General features: G+C 40.0%; 1 protein-coding gene across 5 annotated transcripts in view; it reads left to right on the forward strand.

Annotated features, from left to right (window-relative positions):
* The window catches only part of ZRANB1 (zinc finger RANBP2-type containing 1), a 45,594-nt gene extending 32,675 nt beyond the window's left edge, over positions 1–12,919 (forward strand). For all 5 annotated transcript variants that reach the window (XM_064464357.1, XM_064464358.1, XM_064464356.1 and 2 more), the window contains 4 exons: positions 2,551–2,671; positions 3,539–3,668; positions 8,802–9,031; positions 10,047–12,919. In XM_064464357.1, coding sequence (XP_064320427.1) covers positions 2,551–2,671; positions 3,539–3,668; positions 8,802–9,031; positions 10,047–10,265 — 700 coding nt within the window. In that variant the 3' untranslated portion in view covers positions 10,266–12,919. The remainder of the gene's footprint in view (positions 1–2,550; positions 2,672–3,538; positions 3,669–8,801; positions 9,032–10,046) is intronic.
* Positions 12,920–13,779: the final 860 nt, after the last annotated feature.

Below are 13,779 nucleotides of genomic sequence, written 5' to 3' on the forward strand. Positions count from 1 at the left end.
TGGAGCATGCATCTCGAGCATGCAGGAATGTCCCTGGCATTGCAAGCAGCTCCCCTGAGGCCAGAACAGAAATTTATGATAGATCAGGTTTTGTTCTTTATGGTAACAAAACCAAGTGTGGTATCCAGAAACGTGCTGCAAACTATTGAGGCTTAAACCATTCTTTCAAAAGGTTAGTGTTAACTGTTGTGTCTAACATAACGCTCAATATTTTGAGTGTATTAAATCTGGTTAAGTTTTTAGTTTGTGTTCTAGACAGAATTTGCATTTTACTCCGAATTTACTTAATCTTTATCCTTATCAGAAGCACAATTTTTTTTAACCGATTCATGTGTTCCTTTACAGCTGCTTGAATATAGTTGCCTGCTTTCAGTCTGGATAATCTTATTTGTTAGTTTGTCATCAGAAAAATTAGTAGATGCCTTTTTAGTGAATTTCTGTTGTAAGTGGATCATCCTTCACATCCTACACTTGCTGTGTAGATTCTGTGCTGTCCAAGATACATTGAATTTTGTGGGATAGGATGTGTAGCAGATAGAAAGTGATACTGTCGTCACTGACTTTAATGATAGTTGCTGAAGCAATAGGCTCTTCAGTGCAATCATAAAAGTTTAAACATACTGTTGCTGAGACTTATCTAGTGGAATTGTTCTTCAAAGCCTTCACAAAGACACTTAAAAATAGGTATTTTTATAGTCAGACACAGAACACTCATGTAATTCATCTGGCCTCATTTGGTTGTGTTTGTTTAGATGCTGAACAAGTAAGAATCTGTTTACTAGAGACAGCCTAGTGTCTGGTACTCAGAAAAAGCTCAGTAGTGAAGTTCCCAGAGGGTTTGGCCTGTGGAGTCGTTTCCACTCACCTTTTAAATGACTATGCTTCCTTAGTCTACTAATTTGTCCCTTTTTGTATTCCCCCATTAGCTTTCCGTGGAGAATGAGGGGCATAAGCCCTAAGCTGGCTTCCAGAATTCTTTTTTTTTTTTACAGATGCATTCAGTTCTCTTGCATTAAATGGAAAAGTTTGTTTTAAATGAGATCAAAATCTTGAGCCTTGACTTCTGCCTACAAGGCTACCTCCTGTGAACATCTACAGATAACTGTATCTGTGGCTGACTAACTCAAAGAAGGAACTTCTTAAAGAAAACACTTCCGCAGTAGAGTTTTTGTGGGGTAGTCTTTTTCTTTCAGGTTTTTCCTGTGTGTGTGGTTTTTGTTGGTTTTTTTTTGAGCAGAATCCGATTAAGCTTCTTTCAGGAGACCTAGCAATTAATTCATTTAGCACAAGGTGTTTGGTTAGACATTTCTGGGGGAAAACGGGCAAAATAGCTCAGTTATGAAGATGGAAGCATTTGATGCATTTGGATAGAAACTGGAGCATAGACAGATCCGGAAGATTCCTTGTAGATATGTTACTGTGAGTAAGCACATAGACCTATGAAAATGTCTTACCTGTAGGTCTTCTAAACCATGCAAACGTTTCACCTCTACTTGGGAAAGCCAGCCTGGTTGGTGTTACAGACACCAAGATTTTGGGATGGTTACATCTTTACTGAAAGCATAGGAAAGGTTTCTTACATACACACATGTTCACTGTCTGTTAATTTTCTCAGATTTTAATTAAATGAGTTCATTTCAATGACTTTTTTAATAAGCTGAACTTCAGAATGGTTTCTTTGTATTCACAGTAAAGGCCATTGTTTAAAAGTTGGCTTAGCACTCTTCACTAAACCCGTGTTCCTCATGTGAAGTTGTGGCCGTTCTATAGTGCAGTGATTAGACTAAGTTTAAAATTTCAAAAGGGGAGCAACTGCTTCTTAACATGTAGGTAATTATCTTTGTAACGATTAAAAAAGATAAAATATAGGCTAAGTTAGCCTACAAAAATGCCGATTTAAAATAGAAAAATAGAAATCCTGTGACTTTGAAACTTTCAGTGTAAATTGGATTAATCCCACTTTCTATATTTGATTGTTATCCACGCTGCTTTATAACTATTTAATATAATGTGAAATTACCATACTCTTTGCTCCAAAAAGTGATAGAAAACAGATTCTGCCTCTTAACCATGGTCTATTTGAAGTTGATATGCAAGTACTTTGGAGTTAACTGGCTCACAATATGGTCAACAATAGAGAATACCTGTATTGTTTGGGTGAGAAGAATGAGTGGCTCCTCTTAGGTGAGACGGAATGTCTTGTTTTTGTTCCCTGGACATCAACACTTGAATAAGCCAGAATAAGGCTTCAAAAAGCCCCTATTAAAACAAGTATCAAACTAGCCCGCAGCCTGTTAGGAACTTGCATCTATTACAGCATGTTTGCTGTAGGCATTGTGATTCCAAGTGATCTCATAAATGAGATTAGCAAATGGAGTCTCCTGAAGATTAAAAAAATAAAATATAGTTTTATTGTTATATACTCTGTCTTCCCCTTTCTGTACAGAGTTGGGATAAAGAATTAAAACAGTTGGATATTGCTATCAGGTGTATGGTGGTTGAGTAAATATTTTTGTCTTTACCACTCTTTCTTTCTCTCTGGCATTTTAGGTTCTATACACGCTGGAAAGAGTGGGAATCGTGGTATTCCCAAAGCTTTGGTTTACATTTCTCGTTGCGAGAGGAACAGTGGCAGGAAGATTGGGCATTCATACTCTCTCTTGCAAGCCAGGTAAGAAAGCTTCTGTATAAGATGGCTGTTAGAAAGGATATTTTAATCTTTCTGAAAAGGAGTATCAAAAACTCAGAGCGTTCTTCAGGAATAACAATTTTCATATATAAAGGAAAACATCATTCTCAGGCCAGCAGTCTTAAAGTATTACTGAGTAGGCTCTTCCTGCCAAGATGGAAAAGTTCATTTAAAATTCTAATTTTGAGCTTACCATTAAGCATTACAGTAAAAAAAAGTCTGTTTCTTTTGGTGTCAGAGTGAAAGCTGTAGAATTAACTAATATGCAATCCTCCATTTCATGTCCTGCCTCCTACCTCCTGCAACACTTAGCTCCTAGAACATACCTACAAATACCTACTAAAACTTCCAGCAAGCTGATACTTTACAGCTCCCCTCCAAAATGAGATTGACAATCCTATAAGCTTCCAACTATAGGAATATCTTTAACTTCTCTATAAAGTATAAACATGATTTTGGTGCTACTTGCTTGTGATTTATTTTGGATGTGCTCTTTTCCTATCATCAAAAGATATTTACCTTAACCTTTCCTCAGATGAGTGAATTATTTTTAGAGTAAACATTGTGTAGAGTTTCACTTCTAACTGGGCAATGAAATATATTAGATTGGATCTGGACAATAGGACAAAGAATTATTACTGACAGATGAAGTTCTTGTGCAAGCTGAAATGGTTTTGCTTATTTTCAACCGATATGTAATAGTCTTCCAGTCCTCCATTTTTTCCTGTCAAAGCGAGATCACTCTTAAAAGGATTTTCTGTCTCAATTTGGAGACCGTATTTCAAATTTCAAAGTAGAGAATGATAAGTTCTGTTTCAAGTGTTGTCTGTCTTTCTGTGTTTGGTTCAGCCTGGAGCGAGTTTGGAGCAGACACACATTTTTGTACTTGCACATATTCTTAGAAGACCAATTATAGTTTATGGAGTAAAATATTATAAGAGTTTCCGAGGAGAAACATTAGGATATACCCGCTTTCAAGGTAAGCCTTTAGTTTTTCAAATTTGGTTTTAAAAAAGGTTCAGTTATAAGTCATAAATGTAAAGGAGGTTGAAAGGAGAGTGATGTTAAGTTCCTACCTGGAAGAGGATGGAATTATGTTGTAGGTAAGTTTTTGTTAGCTATTAGAACAAAAGAATCCCCTCAAGACTCGCAGTTTTTCATTGTATAGTGGGCAGTCTGCCCGTCGCCACAGTAAAAATGTGTTTTGACCTCCACTCAACATGCCTTTAGCCTATAACTTACATAAAATATTCTGATTGTGAAAATTTACCAAAACTCGTGTGGTTTGTACTGCTGTAAGACACAAGAGGGTTAATAAATGGAATTTGGAATTCCATTTGCTTGTACTAATGGCTGTAAATGTCCATTTTTTTCTACTAAGCTGTATTTAGGATTTCCTGAAGGAGGCTCATAAAGCTTGTAGCAAGGCAGGCGGATGGTGTTTGCGCTGGCGTCGTTTCTCACCCAAGTGACAGCAGTATCTGCTGGGTGCTCTTCCAGCATGGAGGGGCATGCCTTGTCGCTCGCAGGAGGCCATTTGTGGAGCAGCCCTTCAGAGCAGTGAAAAGGAGTCACGATTACAGCAAGGGTGTACAAAGAAGGGTAGAGAAATTTAAGTAGGGTGAAGAATGATAAAGTTGAGCTTTTGTTTTTTTGGTAGTTGATTAAAGTAAAAGAGGCGGCAACTTGAATGTATGCCATAGAGGCTGAAAAGGAAGGAATTCTGTTCGTAAATGCTCTACCAGCAGTTACAATGTGAGGTGTAAGATTGGGTAACTTAATTACAATTATGAAATACTGGTAGACAGATAATGTAAATCTCACTTTCTGTAAAAGTGAATTCCATGCTCTAGTTAAAAGGAAGTTTTAAAATTCTGTTTCAGTAATTCACACTTTACAGCAAGTGTGATGTAAATACTGACCTATTTCTCAGGTCTATAATTTTGCATCGCTTGATCAGGTTCTTTCTGACTTTCTCTTCCTAGTCTTCTGGGCAAACAACCTCGCTATCCTTAAGATGTGTGTTCTGTTTTTCAGGCCAAATACATGTTTGGGACACTTTCCTCCCTCTTAGATGCCAACACTTCAGTATTTTAAAAACACAGGAGGGGATTGGGAACATCTGTACATGTAAACAGTAAACAAAAGCGATGTGGAAGGAACTGACCCAGCACTGGGGCTGTGTAACAGGGTGTTAGGGCATTTCTTTTGCCTGTGGTTCAGCTTCCCGGGCTCAAGTATATCTGCTTGAGTACTGCCCTAGGGTTGTATTCACCCATACATCCCTATTTATGTATGGCTTAGAAGAGGACTTCCTGAAGTATCTCTTAATGTGATTTTTTTTTTTTCTTAAACAGTACACTAAGTTTGGAAGGTGGCAAACCTTATATAGAAGAACTCTAGGTTATGGGGTTAATGTCACATTATTATAACTAACCTATATAACTGTTTTAACCTACTATAACTATTTAGAGTCTTCAGAAAATCTGAGAAGCTGTTTGGCTTGTAAGTTTGGGGCAGTGACAGAACTTCTTTCTGAAAGGAAATACTTTTTTGAAGAGTAGAAAAATTTGGTACTCCTTATTAGTTACATGTTATCTTTTACTTGAGATGAGGAAAGGATAGACTGGGAAAGAACAGTTATTCATGTGATATAGATCAGACGCTTCAGGTTTGTGTTGCTTTTAACTGAAAGGCTGAGTAGTTTGCAAAATGTTTTTATTTTAGAGACTGGGCATTGAGGCAGGCAAGTGTTACATGGCCTACATATGCCGAAATTGTTCTCTTGCCCCGTGAACCAGAAGGTGACAGGGTGTCTGGGACAACCTTTTGCTAGACACGCGTTTCCAGGAATTTAGTCAGACAAATATTTTTGACGTGTGATTTGCTTGCCACAGGCCTGAGCCATCCATACATAGAAACACACGACATTGTGAACAGGTGAACTTAGGAGTCCTGTGTCAAATTACCTGGAGTTACTTCTATCCTTGTCCAACCACATTTTTGCGGTTAATGTGTGCTAATTAAATGCTAGCAGCACAGCTGAAACCAAACAGCCGTGGGATGCAGAGTATCCCAGCATGGGCTGCCAAGACAAGTCTCGTGTAAATGGCGCAAGAGTTGCTGTTCTGGGCTTGCACGTGCTCCTTCGGTGAAGCTTTGAGGAGTGCTTGGGCTTCTCTGACTTGCTGTATAGCACCCTGCCTGTGTTCTAGATCACGTTCACCAAAAAAGAAAGAGGAAAGAAAGGTTGTGGGTTATAATAGAAAGGGGGAAATTAATTTTTTTTTAAAACACTTAATTAACGTCGCCGTTCAGTTTGTAGCACCATGGAAGGCACTGTAAACCCTGCATCCGCCCCTAAAATCTTCTCCCTGATTAGAATATTTTTGTCCAGGGATTCCATGTTCCAATTTGGCATCCTTGCTGTAACTGCTGTGAATCCCATAACTGGCAGCCTCCCTGTTTCCTAGATTGCAATTGACTGTTAATGCTTCTTAAATATTAAGGCTTTGACACTGGAAGATGCATTTACTCAGCCTTAAGCATGCTCCTGGTCTAGCTGCATGTATTTAGTGGTATGAATAGACAGCTTTTAAAATTGAACGGGGAAAAAAGGCGACTGACTGAAATTATCATCAAATCGGGTTGGAGAAGCTACCTCCGATGTGGATGGCTTCCAGGATAGGTGTTAGCGCATGCTCGTTACTTTCTGTGGCTTGTGTGCACACCATCGATATTGTCACACTACCTTCTCAGCCTGTGTAAGACCGACTTCTGCAAATCTTCAGAGCACTAGATACTCTCCATGGTAATGCCTGAAACTCCCTTCTTGTGCAGCTCATCGCGTACCGCTGAGGAGGAATGAAAGGTGTAATACAGCCTTCTGACTTGGGGAAATTATTAGTGTGGTATTTTTACTAAGATAAAACAACAGTGTAAAAACTGTCCAAAAAGTTGCTGAATTTCAATGTAGAGATTACACCGAGGTACACAGATCAGTTCCAGTCCTGAAGAGGTCATGTAGCTATGCCTGACCCAGAAGTTCTGTGTTGTTAGATGAGATGTGGGATGTTCATAGAGATGAGACCCTTTGCTTGTCTGGGCTACAGAAATCACTGATAACATTGAGTAGTGCTTGGGACCAAAATCTCCCAGTTTGGGGCAGCAGGGAATTAATTGTCTGTATTGATTGGCAATAAATCAAATTAATCTTCCCCAAACCCAGTCTGGATTGCCTGTGATGGTAGTGGGTGAGAGATCTCCCTGTCCTTATCTGTCCTTATCTTGACCCACAAGCTTTTCATTGCATTTTCTCCGCCGTCTTGCTGAGGAGGGGAGTGAGCGAGCAGCTGGGTGGGTAGCCAGCAGCTAGCTGCGGTGAGCCCACCACGCTGCTGTAAGTATCCCGAGCACCCGACACGGTCTGTGAGTGGAAGGAGGGCACCTTTTGGTATACCTCCATGATCATAACTTGTGGAAGAAAAGGGGTAAGCGGTCATCCTGAGCGTGCTAATGCTTTCAGTTCTGAAAGGCCTCGGTGACCTAACCAACGTGTGTATAGATAGCACATACGTAAATGAAGCACGCCATATTAATAAAGTAGTTTCCAGCCCTCGATGCTTGATTGTTTTGCTGATGCTTCAAACTAAAGCTTGGGAAAAAATTTATGAAGTTACTTATTTTCTCTGCATATGCATGAAGAATGAATTTCCAGGAATTGAGGGACTGTCTTCGTTACATTTGACTGTTAGTACGTTCTTTTCCATGTAACTCTGAATTTTGAGTAAATGTAATGGCTTGAAATTTTTTGGTGAACACTTAACCCTTGTTCTGCATTTTTTGTGTTTAGCACTGAATTACAGTGAGACTTCATTGTAGTGGGGAGGGGAGGAAGGGAGCACTAGGAAGGTGTTAATGGATTTACCCTTAGATCTAGATGTGTAAAAACTTGCGTGAATCTTCATCTGAAAGAAATGGAAAGACTTAGGTATTTCTTGATTGCTAATTCAAGAATGGGGGGGGGGAAAGGGACAAATATTTACTGGTAGCCCCCACTAATTTTTGTTGCAGTGAAGAAAGATGAGTTCTAATCTTAAGTAAAACCTCCAAAACCCCCCAGATTTCTGTTTTAGCATTGCCCTTCCATCTCCATGGATGTTGGAGGAGAAGTGAAGTGCCTTGTTTTGCTGCAGCGTCTATTCCGAACTTGCTGGCAGCAGCTGTACTATGAAAGGTTGCTATGCTACATGTGCACTTAAGTTTATGCTTGGTTATTTTTAAACTGTCACAAGGTAAGGCATGCTTTTGCTTAAGTTGTCTTGCAGCAGTACATACCAAGAATTATTTATGTTCCTCGAAGAGAAGAGTTCTAGTTTTATTTTGAGACTTCATGCACCTTAAGCAAATTACTGTCTTTATTGCTAAAAATGGTGGGGAGAAAAGCTGTGGGTTCTCTCAGAATCTGTGACATCAGTAATTTGTTTTATCTGAGCAAAACAGTATCAGCTTTTGGGTGTGTTTTTTTGAGACTGGATCTGTATAATTGATGTGGGTTAATTTAGTCTATTAATAAAATGTTAATGAGAAGTCCCATTGTCCCTGGGATAGGCTACATACTTAGGTACTAAATAAAATTTAGTGCAATAAGTTCTTTTAATAACAAGTTTCATAAGCAGATGGTGGAATTTTTGTCCTGGTAAAAACAGACATCTGACTGTAGCTTTTATTTGTGTGATGCAGAATCTGTTTTTTTTTTTCTTAAGAAGAGTTACCAAACATAAAGGACTGCTTTTCTAACCTTTTTTTGTTCATCACTCTACTATAGAGCATAGATTTTTTTAGGGGAATGCTAATGTGATATTGGTTGTAATTATAATGGCTTTTATGTCTAAACTCGTACAGTTGCAGAGATACTTGACTAATCTCCTGTTAACCTAATAATAATTAGCTGAACTGAAAAGCGTGACCTATATTAGTGTAGACCAAATTACGTTTTAAATGCTTGTAACGTGCTGCTGTTCCTGTGTTCAGCCAAAAGCAAAAGGTTTGTATCAAAATTCTTTGTTGTCGGACGCTGCAGTTCTGAGCATCACCCTTTGTTTTGTCGTAGGTGTGTATTTGCCTTTGTTATGGGAACAGAGTTTTTGTTGGAAAAGTCCGATCGCTCTGGGCTACACGAGGGGCCACTTCTCTGCTCTGGTTGCCATGGAGAACGATGGTTATGGCAATCGAGGTGCTGGTGCTAACTTGAACACTGATGATGATGTTACTGTTACTTTTCTACCGTTGGTGGACAGCGAGAGGAAATTATTGCACATTCACTTCCTTTCTGCTCAAGAGGTAAGAAGCGGTGGTGTAGCTGGTAGCCTTTGTCCCGGCTGCTTCTGAGCTGTGCCCGCAGCAGCCTCTGTAGCCCCGGATGTTTCTGCAGTTCAGAGAATTATAGGTGGCATGCGGTTCTGTTTAATTAATACTACTGCTTTCCCCATCATTTGAGGCGATTCTGAAAGATATTTTCCCACAAATCCGATGCTTATTTATAGCTCTGTAAATTAAATGTGACTTCACTGTGCACATGAGTGCAATTTTAATTGAAAATGACCCAGAAATAAGGATTCTGGCAGTCTTACGAGACTGAAATAAGCCTTTTTTGTTGTTTTGCTTTGTTTTGGGTGTTTATTTTTGTTAAGGGATGCAACATAAATATTGGCTAGTAGTTTACAGCATGCTCTACCTCTTTTTCTAATGAAACTCAACTCGTTTCTTCTTCAGTAACTATGATAAAGACGGGGAGCCACTTCAGTAAAGTGTGTACATGGAGGAAGGGAGGGTCAGACAACCTGAAGTAATTGCAAAAAGTAGATATCCTGTAGATAAAAAAATACGGGCTTTAAGTCTAGAGAAGGTTATTTTTTCAGCAAGCCATGACATTTGTAAAGGCTTACAGGAGGAGATGTTTCAAGAACTGCTAGAGTCCCCAAAACTGCTTTGTAAAGCCAAAAGGCTCTTTTAGGAGTTACCCTCTGTATAGAATGTGCCTACCATAATCAGCTGCTCACAAATAATTGAGATATAGGAAGGCTATATGGGAAACACATCTGAAAAATTTAGGAGGGAGGAATAGCTGAGAAAAGGGAAATGAATAAAGAAAGGACCTGGGAAATCAGAATATTTCCAGAGCCTTCAAATTTTGGTTGAAAACACAGTGTGCATCAATTGGGCTTTTGGAGACTCCCAGCTGCAGTGAAGCAGTGTGCAAACTCTGTGCTCCCCTAGCCTGGGTGTTTCAGAATATGCTTAAAGTTGCTGGTGATGTTTCAAGCCTCATTCTCAATCTGTTTTCTCTCCCCCAAAGATAGGTAATGAGGAGCAGCAAGAAAAACTGCTTCGGGAGTGGCTGGACTGCTGTGTGACAGAAGGAGGGGTTCTCGTTGCGATGCAGAAAAGCTCTCGTAGGCGCAATCATCCGCTGGTCACCCAGATGGTGGAGAAGTGGCTCGACCGCTACCGCCAGATCCGCCCTTGCACGTCCCTTTCCGATGGTGAGGAAGACGAGGATGATGATGACGAATGACGATGAAGAAATTGAAAAGAAAATAACCAGCGCAGAGCGTCTGACCTGGAGTTAGCGTTGTGCTCTAGCAGCTCGTTGTGGAATGACCCAATTCTAGGGGAAACATGCTGTTAAAGGATTTTTCTAACCGGCATGGAGAGAGTCTGGAAGCTCATCTGCTGCGTGCAGAGAGCGGAACGGGCTGGACTACAGTTTGTATAAAAACAAAGAAAAAGAAACAAAAAACAGCTAATTTTATTATCAAGACAGAAAAAACCCATTTTTTCTTTCTGATTGTAAATCTGTCTATAAATGTACCGCATGTGGTTGTGTAAGAGGTTGTGTAATAGGAAAAGTATACCAGCATCTTAATTATTGCAAAGAAGTTTTTCAAATAAGGGCACTTACGAAAGCACATGTTGGATGGAATCTTTTCCCTCCGAGGTTCTCTTACAGTAGAACTTGGTAGCCTGCATCACCTTTTAGATACTCTGACACATTTCCGTGAAAGGCCCTTTTATGTGAAATCTCACTAGCGCCCAGGTCAGGTTGGGAGGTTTTTTTTTTGTTTGCACAAAGTATCCACAGCAAGTCACAAGCAAAAATCCATTCATTATTTTACTAATATCTTAGTTACTGCTGTGCCCAGATAATAAAATCTAAACTCTACGGAACAAACTGGAAGAGAAGCTAAATTTTTCATTGAGTGAAATTATTTGTTTCCTGAAAAAGGTGGGTTTTTTCCCTTTTTGGTTTTTTTTCCCCTTTAGTTAATAGATTCCTTTCAGTATATGTAAGAATATTTATTCAGAGAAGTGACCTAAAATATAGGGATTTTATTCCAATGAGCATATACTAAACAAAGTTTTGTATGAAATTTGAGAGCTCGGACATGACTGAGAATTTCATGTTGTTGGAACTCCGCCTTGCTGTGGCACAAACTCTGTATCATTTTATCATTTATTCTTTTGTCAGCATAAACACTGCTGCAAATGAAAAAACACCTTTTTAAAGGGTTACTCCTCAGTCATTAAACCTAGTGAGAATACACTTGGCAGTCGTAATTAAAAAGAAGAATCTATGCTAAAGTTGTTTCTTAAAAGCACTGTGTTATATATTTCTCAGTATGTAAACCTGGGAATTTCTTGCATGTTGATTGATGTGGCCATACTTAAACTTATGTAAGTTCCTAAGATTGTAAGTTCAGAGTATATTCTCCAGTAGAAATTCTATTATATTTGATAACTTTAGCCATGTAACCTGTAATGGATAAAGTTTATCTAAAAATCTCACTTAAACACTAAAGGTTAATGCCAGTTTTTACATATACAGTGCAATTCAGGTTGTCTTGAAAAGCACTTTTGATGGTGTGGTGGTTGAACAAGGAATTTTGCAGTAGATGAAATTGTTTTGATTAGAATTTGGAAAGAAGCCCCATAGCACATATTTTTATGTAGGTCAGAGCTATGGAAACCCTGAGGAACTTGCTGCTTTTTATTCCAAATGCTGCTTAGATGGTGTTGAAATGTGCACAACTCCTACATAAACTTGGTGACGACACCAAAAGTATAGAAATAATGAAGTACTGTATTACCTTAGCGATCTTTCCCATCACAGGTTCCAGTGAGGTTTATTATGAAATGTCTTCACCTTTTTTTGGCCGTTAGATCTCCTCTGATCAGTGCATGCGCAAATGTTCAGGTAAAAGAATGCATGCTTATCTGCGATGTACGTATGATTTACCTGAACTAAATAGGCAAACCGCAGATACTAAAGAGGTTGTCACAAGCATATGGTCCTGTTTCGAGTTTGCGTTCCAAATTGGGTTTGGGGTTTTTTTTTTGTTTTTTTTTTTTTGGTCCTTTTTATTACCTTGCAGTGAAATCCTTTTCTACCTTGTCTAGCTGAGGACATAAAGCTTTTCTGTCAGGGGGAGAGAACGTGGAGTAAGCTGGGGTGAGAATTTCCATGATCTGTCATGGCGTAACACTGCTGGAGGTCCTTCTCGTTCAGGACTAAGTAGGCCAGCTTTAGAAGGTCTTGTTCAGCAACAGATCGCTGTAAATTCAGCTCCTAGCTTACCCAGGACTAGCTTCCCTGCGCAGACCACCGTTTGAGTGGACAAAAGGATAAGCTCCTACCTTCAGTAGGTTACTTCGAGGGGTGTGCAAAACGCTGTGCAGAGTTTTAACGTGTCCCCCTCCTTTGCTTTCTGCAGTACTGTTCCGTTTAAGGAAGTAAAGCTTCCTTGTAACATGGGGAGAATAACCAATGTGAAAGTCTACCTTGAGCCAAATTGGAGGAGCGCGCCTTCCTTCCCCGTCCCCCGCTGCTGTACGTGGGCACCTGCGCTGTGGCCTGACGTCCCCAGCCAGCGCCTCACCATAGCGAGCGGCAGTTCACCACGCAGCCAGTTCAGCTCCTTTTCAGAAGCATGCACCGCGCTCTCCGGTTATTTACCTAGTTCTGGTGTGAGAGGACAGTCCTGGTACTTCAGAGCTCTTGGCTTTCTTGATCATTATTGTTTTGTTCTGATGTGCTGTAAAATGGTATGTTCAGGTTAACATGCTTCACGGGTCATTTCAGAACTGGTGAAGTATCTTTTTTCAAAATTGAAGTAATCCAAACCTCATGTACCTGTAGATTAAAGAGATGCAAACCCCTGCTTTGTGCTAGCACAGTAGTCAGTGTATGTTAATGGGTACTCTCCTCGAATTACACACTTGAAAGTCTACAAATACTGAGATTAATTTGCAAATGCTACCTTGCAGCTTGTCGGCAAGTTCTGCTCTTTTAGCCAAGTATATATATCTCTATAGAATCGGGTTTCTCGGTGTTACTTTCCTCCTATTGCTCGCAGTATCACATGCGTTCCCAGCACAGAACTTGGCTTTTCATTGCTACCTCCTTTACATCTGGTCATTTTTTTTTCTGGTTTTATTTATGAACTCCTCAGTGAAAAATCCATGTATTTCTTTTGTTTTTAATATATTAAAATTTAGTAATTCCGATTCTGCTGCATGGCTTATGGCAAATATCACTAGGCTGTTTACTCCACTAACAAAGTTGGTTTGTGTGTGTTCAGAGACCTTTATTCAATTGCCGCTTTTCCTGTTTTCCCTTTTGGTTCAGTAACTTCCCTTAACCCGTTTTTAGGTTCTCCTTAGTGTCTGTCACCTTCAAGCTGCTTTTTTCTTTAAGCTATTTTGACACCTGTCATCCCAGGAGAGCCTGCCGGCCTGTCTCGAGTGTGACGACAGCGGTACGGCTCCGGCAGCAACGTAGCGGCACGACCCCTCAGCAGCAGCCGTTTATTGCCCGTGTCTTTGCCCAATAACTTTCCACTGGGGAGCTGCAGCGTGCCGCTTCCCGGCGCTTCGGCGTATCTCGGTTCTGATGAGCCTCTTCCCTTTCCGCTTCCACAGATCTCCTTTTCGTGTGTTTGGCTGGTGCTTGCGCTGCAGGTGCTCGGAACCCAACAGCAGAGGGGAACTCCGCAAACTGTTGTTACTACAACACCTCCCTTAGTTCGTAA

The sequence above is a fragment of the Phalacrocorax carbo genome, chromosome 12, assembly GCF_963921805.1.
Source record: "Phalacrocorax carbo chromosome 12, bPhaCar2.1, whole genome shotgun sequence".
Classification (NCBI taxonomy): domain Eukaryota; kingdom Metazoa; phylum Chordata; class Aves; order Suliformes; family Phalacrocoracidae; genus Phalacrocorax; species Phalacrocorax carbo.